The sequence below is a fragment of the Pseudophryne corroboree genome, chromosome 6 (genome assembly GCF_028390025.1).
Source record: "Pseudophryne corroboree isolate aPseCor3 chromosome 6, aPseCor3.hap2, whole genome shotgun sequence".
Classification (NCBI taxonomy): Eukaryota; Metazoa; Chordata; class Amphibia; order Anura; family Myobatrachidae; genus Pseudophryne; species Pseudophryne corroboree.
The window spans coordinates 35188632-35206181 of NC_086449.1; the positions used below are offsets into that span (position 1 = coordinate 35188632).

Here is a 17550-nt window from a genome sequence, read left to right on the forward strand (position 1 = left end):
GGCAGGGAGTGTGACCTGGTGGAAAGGGTTACTGTACCGGGTAGCCAAGGTAGAAGGGGATAGGCCAGTGCGGGAGCAAGTTCAACTGGTGGTTCCCAGGAGCTTTCAGGAGCAACTGATGTCAGTTACACACGAAATCCCTTTGGCGGGACACCAGGGGAGGGACTGAACACTGAGGCACCTGACACAGAACTTTTTTTGGCCCGGAGTGTTGGAAGACGTCCGAACCTACTGTAAGTCCTGTGATGTATGCCAACGGCTTGGACGCCCCAGTACTCGGGCTCCCCTGAGGTCTTTGCCAATAGTCAGGGAACCTTTCCAACGAGTGGCCGTGGACATAGTAGGTCCCCTACCTGTGCCCAGTAGATCGGGGAAGAGATAAATCCTCACCGTGGTGGATTATGCTACCCGGTATCCAGAGGCTGTGGCTCTGTCCGCCATCACTGTGGAAAAGGAAGCGGACGCTCTGCTAGGCATATTTAGTAGAGTAGGGTTCCCCAGTGAGATCCTAACTGATCAAGGGACGCAGTTCATGAGTGATCTGGTCCAGTGTCTCTGGGCGAGGTGCGGAGTGCGTCAACTCCGCACTGCCCCCTATCATCCCCAGACTAACGGACTTTGCAAGAGATTTAATGGCACTCTGAAGCAGATGCTACGGGCATTTGTGACTTCGGAGGGGGGAGACTGGGAGCGATACCTGCCGCACCTCCTGTTTGCATATCGGGAAGTGCCCCAGGAGTCAACCGGATTCTCGCCCTTCGAGTTACTATATGGCCGTAGAGTCCGTGGACCTCTCGACCTGTTCCGGGAGTCTTGGGAGGGGGAGCTGATCCACCAGGATGAGTCCGTGGTGGAGTATGTGTTGAAGCTCAGAGATCGGTTAGAGAATCTCATGGGACTAGCGCAAGCGAATCTTGCGGAAGCACAGACCAAGCAGAATACTTGGTATGACCAGGGCGCGCGTGCTCGGGTCTTTGGAGTAGGGCAGAAGGTGCTGGTTCTGGTGCCCACACGTCAGAACAAGCTCCAGGCTGCCTGGGCGGGACCGTACACGGTCGCAAAACGCCTAAGCGACATCACCTACGTGGTGTCATTTGACAGCGATGGTAGGAGGCAGCGTACCTACCATATAAACATGTTAAAGGCATACCACGAGCGTGTGGAGTCGGTAGCCGCTGTGTGCTGCCTGCCGATGGAGGAACCAGGAAAAGATCCCATTCCTGACCTCCTTGCGGATGCCAAGGGTGAGGGTGGTGTAGAGGAAGTAAGCTGGAGCAGTGAGCTTGGTAACCGCAAGAGGGAGCAGCTGGAGTCAGTGCTGCAGTCCTTTGAGGCCCAGTTCAGCAGGAAGCCTGGCCTGACTTCCCTACGTGCCCATCATGTAGACACTGGTGAGCATAGGCCGATTCGTCAACCCGCGTATCGGGTCTCACCAGAGGCACAGGCGAGTATCTACTAAGAGGTGCAGGAGATGTTAGCGCTAGGCGTAATCACGTGCTCCAACAGTCCCTTGGCCGCCTCCGTTGTACTGGTTCCCAAGAAGGACCGGACAACCAGGTTCTGCGTAGACTACCGCCGGTTGAACGAAGTGACCAAATCCGACGCCTATCCCCTACCCCGCATTGACGCACTGTTAGACGAGTTGGCTGGAGCGAAATACATCTCTACGTTCGACCTGAGCAAGGGGTATTGGCAGATACCAATGACTCCCGAGGCTCAGCAACGGTCCGCCTTCATCACCTCCTTTGGCTTGTTTGAGTTCAAAACCATGCCATTTGGGATGAAGAATGCACCAGCTACCTTCCAGAGTGTGGTCGATGACCTGCTGAAGGGGTTCAGAGATTTCGCCCAGGCCTACTTGGATGACATTGCTGTCTACAGCCGAACCTGGGAAGAGAACCTGAGGCACGTGGGGTTGGTGTTAGAGAGGATTCGGTGGGCAGGTCTGACCATCAGGGCAGACAAGTGCCAAATGGGGATGTCAGAGGTACAGTACCTGGGACACCGTGTGGGGGGAGGTAAGGTGAAGCCTGAACCAACGAAGGTGGAGGCAATCCGCGACTGGCCCCGGCCCACAACCCAGAGACAGGTCCTGGCTTTCTTAGGGATCGCAGGGTACTACAGACGTTTTGTCCCTGACTTTAGTTCCGTGGCCAAACCCCTGACTGATCTGACTAAGAAGAAACTCCCCAAGATAGTTGACTGGACAACCGCATGTGAGTTGGCATTCCAGTCGTTGAAAACAGCTCTAGTACAAGCCCCAGTACTGATGGCGCCGGACTATAGTAAAAACTTTGTTGTACAGACTTATGCATTACAGTACGGACTCGGGGCAGTACTGAGCCAGGAAGGGCCGGATGGGCAGGAGCACCCTGTGGCCTATTTGAGCAGAAAGCTGCTACCGCGGGAGGTGGGGTATGCCACAATTGAAAAGGAGTGTTTGGCTATTGTTTGGGCTGTGAAGAAGCTTCAGCCCTATTTGTATGGCCGTCATTTTACGGTGGTAACGGACCACAATCCATTAAGGTGGCTCCAGCACACCACGGGGGAAAACGGCAGACTGTTGCGGTGGAGCCTTGCTCTTCAGGTTTATGACTTTCATATTATCCACAAGCAAGGCAAGGCTCATAGCAATGCGGATGGACTGTCACGTCAGGAGGAGCCTGAACCCCCAAAGAACTCCCGGTAACCCTATTAAGGACTGCGGGACCAGGGACCAAATCGTTGGGACATGGGTCCCTGGTTGACCCGCTTGAATGGGGGGGAGGAGTGTGGCCGGAGAGACTCCCAGCCCACGTGGACAATGGCCGCTGCGGCACTTGAGGGGTTAACTCTCGTGCCCGGCGCCATATTAAGTGACAATGGGCGCTTGGCGTCACTGTTAAACGTACTTCTGGCGCTGGGCGCGGGCTGTTTAAAAGTTTGTTTATTGATGTGTTTTTACATGTCATATGTAGTGCTCTGTGCACAATTGTAGGATTACATGTTTAACTGTATTTATTTTATATTCAAGATATGGTCACCTGTATTTAAAGGAAAATGCACTTACTATAGATGTCTGAATAATCATCTCCTGTCAGTAGGAAGGGGCATGCTAATGGCCCTGTCCTAGCAGAGAGGTGTGAATGACAATACCTTTTGATGTGTAAGTTCCTTAGAGAGATGTTACTCACAGGGATCTCCTTATCCCATATGTAAAGTAGTTCTGGACTTGGAACCTGTTTCATGTAATGATTTAATTGATATACGAACCCTGAATGGCAGATGCAGGAAGGAAGACTGTTTGTTTGTATTGTAGCCTTTCCTGTTGTAATCTCAAACACTGGGTTTGCCTGAAGATGTGAATGAGACAGAAACATTTCTATTTTGAAGCTATGTGATAAATTTATAAATAGTGAATGTTAATCTGATACCAAACGTTGTCTGGGTGACAGGAAGGAGGATATTGTTTTATTGCACTTATCTTCTTTTGAAATGTAATTTATTTATTGGTATTTTGTAAAATAACCTGATTGGTTGGGGAAGACAGGGAGGGCTTACCCCCCTGTGGTACTGTGTGGAAAACTGACATAAAAAGGAGACCTGCGTGCCTCCAGAGTTGTATTGTAGTTGTACCATCTTATTCTGCTGGAACATCTTGCTGTATGCTGTTGCCCCTAGCAATAAGGAAGAGTTCTCTTTAGAACTATTGAGCAAATAAAACATCATTGCCTCAAGAAGATTGCTTCATCTTGTGACCTACAGGGTTATGCCAACCATAGCCCCGTCCTCCGGCTGTCCAGTGAAGCACCTAACGTCTCCAAGTTCCGCCTTCCGCCAGCTACCGGTAGAGGCCTAGCAAGTGGCTAGTGAGGATTCGTCAACACCACACAGGTGTGGTAAGGCAGTGCGTCGGCACATACAGACTAGAACCGTGGTTCCAAACGCCACGGCAGGTTAGGAGTTTGGTGGTGGCAGCATAAACCCGCCCACAGCACAGTGGGTGGAGTCAGTAACAGGTGGTTACTGACGGTAAGCGGGAATCCCCTATGTGGTCAGGCCTCGTGTGACCTAACCTTCCAATCTGTGCGCAGGAGACGGGACGCGAAAGCGGCGAGTGCTTTCGTACGGGACCGTCCTGTCACAGCACCATTAATACATTAGGTATGGTTCGCCTTTCCATGCACACAGTGCAGCATACGTTATTGCTCTGTGCGCTGTGTGCATTTGTAAAATCCTCCCTGAGAGCCGCTTCAGACATTGCTGTGAAGCGGGGAATGCAGGACTTAGTGTGAGCTATGTGCTCAAAGGCACGTAGCGACACTTCATACATCTGCCACATTATGGGTAACTGTTACAGGACTGCTGTTCTTTAAAGGTCTTCTGGCTCTACTTCAGCTGAGTTAGGTTTTCCTGTAATGTTTAATAGGGCCATCTCTAAGCAATGTGTTCTCTTCTACAACTGACTTTTACAGTATGCACAGTATCTTATTAGTAGCAGTACCATACTGCTGCCGACGTCGTCTTCCCCGGCACTTATCGGGGATTATGCTTCGGGTGCTGTTAAAAACAGCCTCTAATTGGATGTCGTGAAAATGACCAATGGTCATTAATCATGATATCTGGCCGATTTAACGGACGAAATGGCTTTGGGGCTAATAGGATACCGCCCTATGGCAGTTTTTGCTAAAGGATCAAATCGCAAGCTGGTGGCAGCGAAAGCACAGGGCAAGGCCGTCCAGCATGTATGGCACCACCCTGCTATGTGATCGCAATTCAATTGCAATTTTATCGCAGGAATTAAAATATAGAAGACAACCTCCTGCATATGCAGTCAGACTGTGTATGCAAATGCACCACTGCCATGTTTCCAATCACAGGAAACGTAGGCAACATCATCGGGCCACCCCAAAATTGGGCCACCCAAAAAATAGCCATGATATGCCTGCATTTCCTGCTCCATTCCCCCCCAACGATGCTTCACCGCCCCTGATGCGGTCACATCCTTCCGGTATGTGCAGAAAATAGCCAGAATCATCCTATCTGCATTTTTACAGCCTTAGGATGGTATGCCAATGATATATCACGCCCAATCTCTTTTCTAAAGTGATCCCCGTTATCGCACATATCGCGCCCATAGTAGTCAGGTTTAGCTGTGTAAAGGTGTTGGGTGCCCTCGCTACCCCGGGGATAGCGAGCTGATATGATTATACCACGCACGTCAGCAGAAACGGTGTGGGTGTGGAAGGGGGTGAAAAGAATTGAGTGCCACCCATAGCGTCCACCTATGAATAAGACCATATGTGCACTTTCCTCCTGCTTTCTGAGAGCTTCTGGTGATATTAAATCTGTAGCTGATCTTCTGCTTCTTTATCATGAACATAGAAAACAGTATGGGTAATGGGTGGGATGTATCAATTATTGGCATTATTATGGACAAAATTGGCAATGTATTTGCAAAAATAGTTCAATGCTCTCTGCAGACAGGCTGCAATTGTTAGAACAATTCTTAAAAAACCTAATTGAAATCCAGACCGGTTTCAAAACTTCCATTAATAGGAAAGGTTATTGAGAAAGTGGTTGGAAATCAACTGGAAACCCGCCTGAAAACCTATGATATCTATGATCCATTCCAATCAAGATTCAAGAGAAGACATAGCACTGAAACAGCCCTGGTGTGAGTTTTAAATGATCTTCTGATGGCAAGAGACAGAGGTGACTGTTCAATCTTAATCCTTCAGGATCTCTCTGCAGCATTTGATACCATGGACCATGGGCTTCTGATTGAGTGTATGATACATTTCTGTGGCCTGGATGTCACAGTCCTTAGATGAGTCAAAAAATTTCTCAGTGGTAGGTCACAGAGAGTTTCATCTGGAGTGCGGTCATTGTCACCAGTGCCACTGCCATGTGGTGTCCTACAAGGTTCTATACTATCCCCCATGCTTTTTGCAGTATACATGCTCCCACTGGGTGAAATAATCAGGTGCCATAGCGTGGTCTACCACTCCTAGGCAGATGATACTCAGCTGTACCTGTCCTTTGTTCCGGGTACTGAGAACACAATAACAACCCTAAATGGCTAAATGGCTCTTTAGCTGAGCTCCAGGAGTTCCTTATGATAGAACCTCAACATCAAAGGACAAGAGTGCAGCATAGCAAACCAACTGGACTTACACTGGGGGATTCAGATTACAAACCACTGATCATGTACGGAATCTCAGCATTGTTCTGGATAGTGGCTTGACACTGAAACATCAGATATCAGCCACAATCAAATCCTCATTCTTTCACCTGAGGAACATAGCCAGAATCAAGCACTTATTTCCCTCTGAAGATCTGACAAAAGTCATCCATGCATTTGTATCATCTTGATTAGACTACTGCATTGCCCTCTACCTTGGTCTATCAGCAACAGAATTTCACCGCTTACAGCTGGTACAATACACAGCTGCCAGGCTGTTAACCAACCAGCATTGTTCCAGCCACATAACACCCATTTTCTATACCCTCCACTGGCTGCCTTTAAGATGGTGAATCATCTTCAAGATTGATTTACAGACTTTTAAATCACTACATGACCAGGGCCCGAGGTACCTGAAACAGCTCCTGATTCCACACTGCCCCACTCGATTACTGCGATCTGTAGATGAAGGACTATTAGCAGTACCTAGAATCTCCCATAATTCATCTGGGGGTCGAGCTTTTAGCCATGCGACTCCAACTCTATGGACCTCGCTTTGCCGCACAGTTCGAGAGGCTTCCACTCAAGAATGCTTCAAGAACAGACTCAAGACATTCCTGTTTACTCAAGCGTTTCCATAATTGTCCCTTTAATGTCTCCATGCTCTCTGTTTTTATGAAAAGTTTCTCTATACTTAATTGCTTCTGTATTGTATTATGCTCATTTGTTAAGCGCCTTGAGTACTAATGGAGAAAGAGCGCTATATAAATAAAATTGTTGTTGTTGTTATTATTACAAACATATTGTAATCCATCCCACTCCTATTCACCTGCAGAATTACATTTTGTATTGTTGGTTTGCAGGATGACTTATACACCAGTACAGCTCTTCCGATATCGCTGCTCTCACAATATCACCTTTCCCTGTTTCGTTTTCCCGGTTTCATGAAAGAAGAAGAATCTCTCTACACTTCCATATCTCAGCCTCAATCAGTAACATTAGGTATATTTAGGCGTACACAATAAGTTACATAAACATTTGCAGGTCTCACTCAGATTCTCTTAAATCTCATACAAAATATTATGTTGGGAACTCAAGTTGTCTGATTGTAAATATATCCAAACTACTGTATACAGCAGAGGTTCTCAAACTCGGTCCTCGGGGGCACACACAGTGCATGTTTTGCAGGTCTCCTCACAGAATCGCAAGTGAAATAATTAGCTCCACCTGTGGACCTTTTAAAATGTGTCAGTGAGTAATTAATACACCTGTGCACCTGCTGGGTTACCTGCAAAACATGCACTGTGTGTGCCCCCGAGGACCGAGTTTGAGAACCTCTGGTATACAGTATATGAAAATAAATGGTCAGAAGTGCCTACATGATGTTAGGGATGAGCTTTCTCCCTGGATTTAATTACCTGACTGATCTTTTTGATTTACCTTTGTAAAGCAGTTTATCCTTTGTCTGTGAGCTGTGCTCTTCTCCCTCACCCAATACTGTGTTCTACACTGTAGACAGATGTGATTTGGTCAGGATCCTGGCGAGCGGGATCCCCAAAGTCAGAACACGCTGGAATCCTGACATTAAACCGACATCCCGAATAGGGTGACCATCCTGGTGATGGTATTCCGACCACCGAGATCCCAAACTAGCATCCTCCTGGACACTGGAGAGGTAAACCTTGTAGGGGGTTAGGTTTAGGCTGTGGGGGGAGGGATAGGTTTAGGCTGCAGGGATGGAGGGTTAGGTTTAGGCACCCCTCAGGGAGGGTTAGGGTCAGGATGTGGTTGGGGTTGGGTTAGGTTTAGGCTGCAGAGAGGGAGGGTTAGGTTTAGGCACCCCCCAGGGAGGGATAGGGTCAGGATGCAGTTGGGGGGGGTTAGGTTTAGGCTGCAAGGTGGTAGGGGGTAAGGTTTAGGCCCCCCTAGGGAGGGTTAGGTTCAGGATGTAGGTGGGGGGGTTAGGTTTAGGCTGTGAGGAGGGCGGGTTAGGTTTAAGCTCTACCGAGGAGGGTTAGGGTTAGGCTGCTGGGGTGGAAGGGTTAGGTTTAGGCTGCCAGAAGGGAGAGTTAGGAGGCCAGTGGGGGTAGGTAGATATACTTACCTTCCCCTGTCGGGATTCTAATCTAATCAGTTAGTATTCTCACCACCGGCATCCCAACTGCCAGCATTTCAATCCCAACCCATACAAAACTACAAAGAAAAAGCGCTGGGCTAAATGTGTATCAGCTGTCCCAACTTCCAAATGATCTTTAGAATTAATCAATTTTCCCTGCCTCTATTTAGGACTGCAGCTCTCAAGTTAATGGGTTGTTGATTCCCAATATCAGAAAAATCACAGAAAAAATAGAGAAAGCACTGTCTTAAATATAGGCTTTTATTAAAATATAGTAAAACCACCATACAGATAACATAAAACTATTATAACACCTATTAATACAGTTTACTTATATACCTTACTGTAAATCTCCTGCTGTCATTAAAAAATGCTCTGCATAACTGACACAGTAGTTTCCCTGACACCTACAATTGCTTCTTAGTAAAACAATGGGGTAAATTTACTAACATTCGTAATTTTCGGAAAAAGGTCAAAGTTCAATCACGAATGACATCGAAAGTGTAAAACTGCAACTTTTTGAATTGATTACGACTAATTTACTAAGCTGTCGTATTCGGGTTTTTCTTTTGTTCCGATGTCGATGTCATTCGTGTTTTTTTTTCTATTTTTACGGCAGTGATTAGCAAAACACTGCCGACTTTTTAAAAATGAATCTCGGCCGGATCTGTGTGATCCGTGCTGGGGTTCATTTTTTTTTTTTTTTTAAATTAAACAGTGTAAAATTAAAAAAAAAATTGCGTGGGGTCCCCCCTCCTAAGCATAACCAGCCTCGGGCTCTTTGAGCCGATCCTGGTTGCAGAAACATGGGGAAAAAAATGACAGGGGTTCCCCCATATTTAAGCAACCAGCATCGGGCTCTGCGCCTGGTCCTGGTTTCAAAAATACGGGGGACAAAAAGAGTAGGGGTCCCCCGTATTTTTAAAACCAGCACCGGGCTCCACTAGCTGGACAGATAATGCCACAGCCGGGGGTCACTTTTATATAGTGCCCTGCGGCCGTGGCATCAAAAATCCAACTAGTCACCCCTGGCCGGGGTACCCTGGGGGAGTGGGGACCCCTTCAATCAAGGGGTCCCCCCACCCAGCCACCCAAGGGCCAGGGGTGAAGCCCGAGGCTGTCCCCCCCATCCAATGGGCTGCGGATGGGGGGGCTGATAGCCTTTGTTGTAAATGAAAAGATATTGTTTTTAGTAGCAGTACTACAAGTCCCAGCAAGCCTCCCCGCATGCTGGTACTTGGAGAACCACAAGTACCAGCATGCGGCGGAAAAACGGGCCCGCTGGTACCTGTAGTACTATTACTAAAAAAATACCCAAATAAACACAAGACACACACACACCTTGAAAGTAAAGATTTATTACATACATGCACACAAACATACATACATACTTACCTTATGTTCACACGCAGGTCAGTCCTCTTCTCCAGTAGAATCCATGGGGTACCTGTAGAAAAAATTATACTCACAAAATCCAGTGTAGATCGGTCCTCTTCAAATCCATTTGTAATCCACGTACTTGTGAAAATAACAAAACGGATACCCGAGCCACGAACTGAAAGGGGCCCCATGTTTTCACATGGGACTCCTTTCCCCGAATGCCAGAAACCCACTCTGACTTCTGTCTAAGTGGGTTTCTTCAGCCAATCAGGGAGCGCCACGTTGTAGCACTCTCCTGATCGGCTGTGTGCTCCTGTCCTGAATGACAGGCGGCACACGGCAGTGTTACAATGTAGCGCCTATGCGCTCCATTGTAACCAATGCTGGGAACTTTCTGCTCAGCGGTGACGTCACTTTAGGTCAACCGCAGGGCAGAAAGTTCCCACCATTGGTTACAATGGAGCGCATAGGCGCTACATTGTAACACTGCCGTGTGCCGCCTGTCAGTCAGTACAGGAGCACACAGCCGATCAGGAGAGTGCTACAACGTGGCGCTCCCTGATTGGCTGAAGAAACCCACTTAGACAGAAGTCAGAGTGGGTTTCTGGCATTCGGGGAAAGGAGTCCCATGTGAAAACATGGGGCCCCTTTCAGTTCGTGGCTCGTGTGTCCGTTTTTTTATTTTAATCAAGTACCAGGATTACAAATGGATTTGAAGAGGACCGATCTACACTGGATTTTGTGAGTATAATTTTTTCTACAGGTACCCCATGGATTCTACTGGACAAGAGGACGACCTGCGTGTGAACATAAGGTAAGTATGTATGTATGTTTGTGTGCATGTATGTAATAAATCTTTACTTTCAAGGTGTATGTGTCTTGTGTTTATTTGGGTATTTTTTTAGTAATAGTACTACAGGTACCAGCGGGCCCGTTTTTCCGCCGCATGCTGGTACTTGTGGTTCTCCAAGTACCAGCATGCGGGGGAGGCTTGCTGGGACTTGTAGTACTGCTACTAAAAACAATATCTTTTCATTTACAACAAAGGCTATCAGCCCCCCCATCCGCAGCCCATTGGATGGGGGGGGACAGCCTCGGGCTTCACCCCTGGCCCTTGGGTGGCTGGGGGGGGGACCCCTTGATTGAAGGGGTCCCCACTCCCCCAGGGTACCCCGGCCAGGGGTGACTAGTTGGATTTTTGATGCCACGGCCGCAGGGCACTATATAAAAGTGACCCCCGGCTGTGGCATTATCTGTCCAGCTAGTGGAGCCCGGTGCTGGTTTTAAAAATACGGGGGACCCCTACTCTTTTTGTCCCCCGTATTTTTGGAACCAGGACCAGGCGCAGAGCCCGATGCTGGTTGCTTAAATATGGGGGAACCCCTGTCAATTTTTTCCCCATATTTCTGCAACCAGGATCGGCTCAAAGAGCCCGAGGCTGGTTATGCTTAGGAGGGGGGACCCCACGCAATTTTTTTTTTGGAAAAAAACCACTTTCCCACCCCTTCCCACTGATAGACATGCACGGATCTCATGGATCCCTGCATGCCTATGCAATCACGAATATAAAATGCAGGTCTGCTTTTTTTTAGCACTTTTTTGCGATTTGTAATTTTTCACGGCAGTGTTTTCCTCTTTGGAGATTTGCACTTTTTAGTAAATGACCGAGTTCTACTAATTTGCTGGTGTATTTTGACCGATGGTGTATTCATTCGTATTTTTTTACAACTACTTCCAAAAAAATACTAATGCCCTCATCTCTGCCGTGATTTGAGTTTAGTAAATTACCGAGATGACACTTTGAAGAAAAAACGGCATCTCGGTCAAAATCGGGACCTTAGTAAATTTACCCCAATGTATCATATGCATACAATTTCCTCCACAATGCACATTTGTATATAATCAATATCACACTGATATAGGCAGTATACTAGGGATTCTCTAAAAGCTCCATAGTGTCAGCGAAAGTTCTGTGCGAACCAACAAGCTGCTGACCGTTCATTGGCGGCCAGCGGAGCCATCCAACCATTGGCCGGAAGATCATCCTTCACCCCCAGCTACAGCCGATATATCATCTTCTCCAGCAGGAGATCCCCAGCGCCGGTGCTAGCGGCAAAACCGCTGAGCGCTGTGTGGGATAAGAACGGGTGATCGGCGGGAGGTGTAACAGCAGAACGGTACTGGTGAGCAAAAATTTCAAAACTGACATGGCTGCAGTGGACACATAATAACTGTGAATCCCAGTACACTCTCAATGACTATTATCCACTTGCATTAATTCTATTATAATGGGGACGCCCGTTAGTTCATACAACTGATATTAGCGGTTACTCTATGGAGACTTTTAAGACTGTCAGTCAATTGATTCTATCTCTCTAATTCCAGCACATTTAACAACAGAGACATTGTCCATTTATTACATCAAAACGCTGCCTGAGTGAGAGGATCTTAGCAGTTTTGATTATCTGTGCTAATTTAACCCTTTTAGCTATGATTGGGCTATGGAGCTTTTAGAGAATCCCTAGTATACTGCCTATATCAGTGTGATATTGATTATATACAAATGTGCGTTGTGGAGGAAATTGTATGCATATGATACATTGTTTTACTAAGAAGCAATTGTAGGTGTCAGGGAAACTACTGTGCCAACTCATACAACGTAAATGCACCGCACAGATTTTTGGTTATACCATTCATGTATTGGGACCACTTTTTCTCCTCTAGATGGTGTAATTTTTAATGAAAATTAAATTAAATATCTTTACTGTATACTGTGTTCTTTTATAGGGGATGTTTTTAAGGGGACTTCTATCTTCATCATATTAGGTGTGTGATGGGTTCCAACATCACACCCTCATATTCCAATGACATTAAGTTCAAGGTGGACCAACAACTTTACTTGGGAGGACAGATAGAACAGCCTGTATAACATTATATACACTTCCTGAATGTATCCATCAGTGTCATAAACAGCAAAATCAAAATGTACAAAAAAAAATCTTTGTGGTACTGTGTGTTTGCGCCTTCATTGCACGCCAAAAAATGGGCGTGCCCACATGCCACAGAGGGCATGGCCAATGTAGCCATTTCTCGTCACTCTGAGAACAGAGTTCTGGAAGATGCCTGTTTGTCTAGGAATATAACCAAAGTCATCATCATGCAACAGAGATTCAACCAGATTCATGCCACCTGTGTGTCTCATCTACACCATCATCTTTGCCCTGTGTCTCTTAGACACACCATCATCTTCTCCCTGCTGTCTCCTAGCCACACCATCATAACCCCCCTGCTACTCTCAGCCACAACGTCATCTCCCCTCAACATCTCTCAGGCACACGTCATCTGCCCACTGCATTTCTCAGCCACACCATCATCTCCCCCCCTGCATCTCTCAGCCTGCTCCCTTTAAAGCTGTGTCTCTCAGCCTGCCCTATTATATTCAGTGTTTCTTAGCCTGCTGCATACTCACTCAGCATCTCTCAGCTTGACTCCCCCCCTTCAGTGTGTCTCTAAGCCTGCGTATCTCCTTCTTCACTCTGTGTCTCTCATCCTGCATCCCCCCTCCTTTACTCTGTGTCTCTAATCCTGCATCCCCCCTCCTTTACTCTGTGTCTCTCAGCCTGCATCCCCCTCCTTTACTCTGTGTCTCTCAGCCTGCATTCCCCCCTCGTTCACTCTGTGTCTCTCAGCCTGCGTCTCCCCGACCTCCACTCTGTGTCTCTCAACCTGTGACCCCCTTCTTCACTCTGTGTCTCTAAGTCTGCATCTCTCCGACTCCACTCTGTGTCTCTCAGCCTGCTTTGCCCCCCCCACTTCACTCTGTCTTTCAGTCAGTGCCCCCCCCCCCCTCCTTCACTGTGTCTCTCTCCTCCAGGCATCAGGCGCCAGCTGATGGAGATGCCAGGCAGGCGCTGCAGCAGGAAGCAGCAGGCTCGTCCTTCCTACTGTGACATTGTGCTCCCAGCAGCCCTGGCCAGAGGTTGAGCTAGCTTACGCGCACCCACCGAGCACAGCGCTTGGCAGTGCAATATAAACAGCGGCTGCAAGGTGGTTGGGCAGTACAGCATACCAGTTGCCAATTTCTTAACAGTACGCCGTACCAGCCCGTACCACCATACTTGCACCACTGATCCTTATACAGTAATTCCAATGATAGAAACACATTACTCTTGGCAGAAAGTCATCATCTGCCGGCTCTGATTAGAAGACTTCCACTCTCCCAACTCTTCAAGGTCAAGCAGATCACTAGTGTTGAAACTAATGCCAACATAAACATGTATATTATGATGGACAGATTCAAAGACAAACAATATTACTCACAGAGTCAGAAAAAGAGTGGATGCTATACCTAGGTTAGAAACCTTCAAGAAAAATATGACAAAGTTGGACAGTCATTCACGTTGGGTATGTAACGCTTGCTGCCGGGATCCCATCAGTCAGCATACCAACAGCGGGATCCTGGCAGCAGAATGCCGGTGGGGACAACGAGCGTAACAAAGCCCCTTGCGGGATCATTATGCTCACCATGCAGTGGGCTTGGTGGCTTGCTGCGCTCGCCACAGGTTCTGATCCCACTCTATGGATGTCATGGACATCCATGAGTGGTAATAGTCCCTGTGGGTCGGCATTCCGCCTGCCTACATTTTTAGCGTTCCGGCTTCCGGCATCGGCATGGTGACCGCCGGGATCCTGAGCACCGGTCACCTAACTGCATCCCTATCACAGATTTCACTATACCTCAGTGAACCCTGTTGCCCATTTGAAACCTGGTGTTTGTTACAAATGCATTAGCTGCGCGACCTGCAGCTACGTGATAAACACTAGATACGTCTTCCAGCCTCATTCTGCATGGAGATACAATATCAAATATACAATAACTGGTACCAGCTCTTATCTAGTTACATTAATAAATGTCTCTATAGATTTGTTAATGGTGGGACTTCTTGATTGAAGTGAATAATGGCCCTCATTCCGAGTTGTTCGCTCGTTCTTTTTCATCGCATCGCAGTGAAAATCCGCTTAGTACGCATGCGCAATGTTCGCACTGCGACTGCGCCAAGTAACTTTACTATGAAGAAAGTATTTTTACTCACGGCTTTTTCTTCGCTCCGGCGATCGTAGTGTGATTGACAGGAAATGGGTGTTACTGGGCGGAAACACGGCGTTTCAGGGGCGTGTGGCTGAAAACGCTACCGTTTCCGGAAAAAACGCAGGAGTGGCCGGGGAAACGGTGGGAGTGCCTGGGCGAACGCTGGGTGTGTTTGTGACGTCAACCAGGAACGACAAGCACTGAACTGATCGCACAGGCAGAGTAAGTCTGGAGCTACTCTGAAACTGCTAAGTAGTTAGTAATCGCAATATTGCGAATACATCGGTCGCAATTTTAAGAAGCTAAGATTCACTCCCAGTAGGCGGCGGCTTAGCGTGTGTAACTCTGCTAAATTCGCCTTGCGACCGATCAACTCGGAATGAGGGCCAATGACACGTGACCAATGAACTGGGTCAAATCAACTTGCCTTTTATTGTAAAAGATTACAAAATGTATACTTATCTTCTTCTAGATGTCCAGATGATACAGGTCAGTCAGCTAGCTAACGAAGGATTGCCTAATTGTGGTTTTGGCAATGGAGCCTGCACTTGGCCACAATGTACATAGAAGTATGGAACAGTGATTGCCAAGATTTCATATTATTCTTTTATCAGATTAAATTCTGAAACTTTGGCAATCACTGCCCCCTGCTTCTATATGTATTATACATGAGTGCTGCCTCCATTTGGAAAATTCTGCCTTTACCCTGGGAAGGCACCGGCTGAGGTCAATTTGTGCAAAGGTATGTGGGTACTAGTTCATTTGTTGGCTAGCTTTCTTTCAACCCTGTTCTTCTCCCTTTCCTCCTATATCACCCTATTTCCCAATCCACATATTATTTATCTTATCTCCCTATGGTCTTTCCTACTCTTCCTTGTGATATCATGTTTCATATCATATGTTTAATGTCATATTATGACTAACTTGGATTCTTTACTTTCAGGTCAGTCCATATTCAAGTGTCTCTCTACTAAGTAACCGGAAAATGTTTCCGTCTTTCTTCAGGACTGTTTCAAGTGATAAATTACAGTCTATGGGAATGACTCAGCTTGTTTTGAGTTTTGGTTGGACCTGGATCGGTCTTCTGGCTACAGACAATGATTATGGTCTTCTGGGAATCCAGCCAATAAAACAAGAAATAATTAATGCTGGAGCATGTGTGGCTTTTACTGAATATATTAATCTAGGACAACCAGATAGCAATGCTCCACATATAGTGAGGGCTATTAAGGAGTCATCAGCTAAGGTGATTGTTGTATTCTCTCTTGGTGCACAATTTGTTCCTGTTGTGAATGAAATGCTGAAACAGAACATCACAGGGAGGATTTTTATTGGAAATGCCGGTTGGTCCAAGTCCCTCTCGCTATCAGTAGGAAAATATTTTCCGATCTTATCTGGAACTCTTGGTTTAGCTAGTAATAATTATGTGATCCCAGGTATAAGTCAGTTCCTCAGTAAGATACGTCCTTCTCAGTCTATGGGGGAGACCTGGGTGAACCTGTATTGGGAGAACATTTTCAACTGCAAATTTCTCTATGGGAAAAACCTTACTGGTTCTTTGGAGGCCCCAGTAAAAGAATGTACAGGAGAAGAGAGGATAGATGATATCAAGAACAGCTCAACCTACATTAGTACCTTTAAATATTCGTATTCTACTTACTCAGCTGTGATGGTTTTGACTAAAGCTTTGGATGATCTGAGAAGCTGCAAGGCGGGTGATGGGCCTTTTTCCCATGGGACATGTGCGGACATTTGGAATATCAAACCATGGCAGGTAAAACTAACCTAGCCTATCAGGCAGAATGGGGGAATTAGAAGTGGTAGCAATGAACGAACATTATGATATTAAAGGTATTACTGAAACCTAGAGGGATGATTCTCGTGACTGGGCAGTAAACTTAGAAGGCTAGACCCTCTTCAGGAGAGACAGGGCTAATAAAAGGTGAGGACTATGGCCCTCATTCCGAGTTGTTCGCTCGTTCTTTTTCTTTGCATCGGTGCGATAAGTCGCAAACTGCGCATGCGCAATATTCGCAGTGCGTCTGCGCCAAGTAAATTTGCACACAATTTTGGTATTTTATTCATGGCTTAACAAAGATTTTTCATCGTTCTGGTGATCGGAGTGTGATTTACAGGAAGTGGGTGTTTCTGGGCGGAAACTGACCGTTTTATGGGTGTGTGTGAAAAAACGCAGGCGTTTCAGGGAAAAACGCGGGAGTGTCTGGAGAAATGGGGGAGTGGCTGGGTGAACGCTGGGCGTGTGTGTGACGTCAAACCAGGAACGAAACTGACTGAACTGATCGCAGTGGCAGAGTAAGTCTCGAGCTACTCAGAAACTGCAAAGAAATTTCTAATCGCTATTCTATTCGCAATTCTGCGAACCTTTCGTTCGCAATTCTGCACAGCTAATATTCACTCCCAGTAGGCGGCGGCTTAGCGTGTGCAAAGCTGCTAAAAGCAGCTAGCGAGCGAACAACTAGGAATGAGGGCCTATGTCTCTATGTTAAGCCAATCTTAAAACCTTATTTAACGCCTTCGGTGGTGGGTTTTAATTTAAAAGCACACCTTCCAGGTTGTGTTTTTAAATTAGGGTGGGAGCAGGAGGTGGAGTGCAGGGGGGAGTGAAGAGGGGGATCGCCCGCCGATTGCCAATGGGCATCGCTCGCGGTGATTGCTAGTGCTGATTCCTGGCCACCTTGCGGTGCCCGGGTATCAGCATAAACCATTACACAGTTAAGCCTGCCCCCTGGCCAATAGGAGCCCAGGGAGCGGGCTTAATGCTCTTATGGTTTATGCTGATTC

General features: G+C 47.0%; 1 protein-coding gene across 1 annotated transcript in view; it reads left to right on the forward strand.

The window, feature by feature from the left end:
• The first annotated feature begins 4622 nt into the window (after positions 1-4622).
• The window catches only part of LOC134934201 (extracellular calcium-sensing receptor-like), a 44255-nt gene continuing 31327 nt past the window's right edge, over positions 4623-17550 (forward strand). Inside the window, exons 1-4 of the mRNA XM_063929690.1 lie at positions 4623-4724; positions 7027-7165; positions 13954-14063; positions 15692-16522. Coding sequence (XP_063785760.1) covers positions 4623-4724; positions 7027-7165; positions 13954-14063; positions 15692-16522 — 1182 coding nt within the window. The remainder of the gene's footprint in view (positions 4725-7026; positions 7166-13953; positions 14064-15691; positions 16523-17550) is intronic.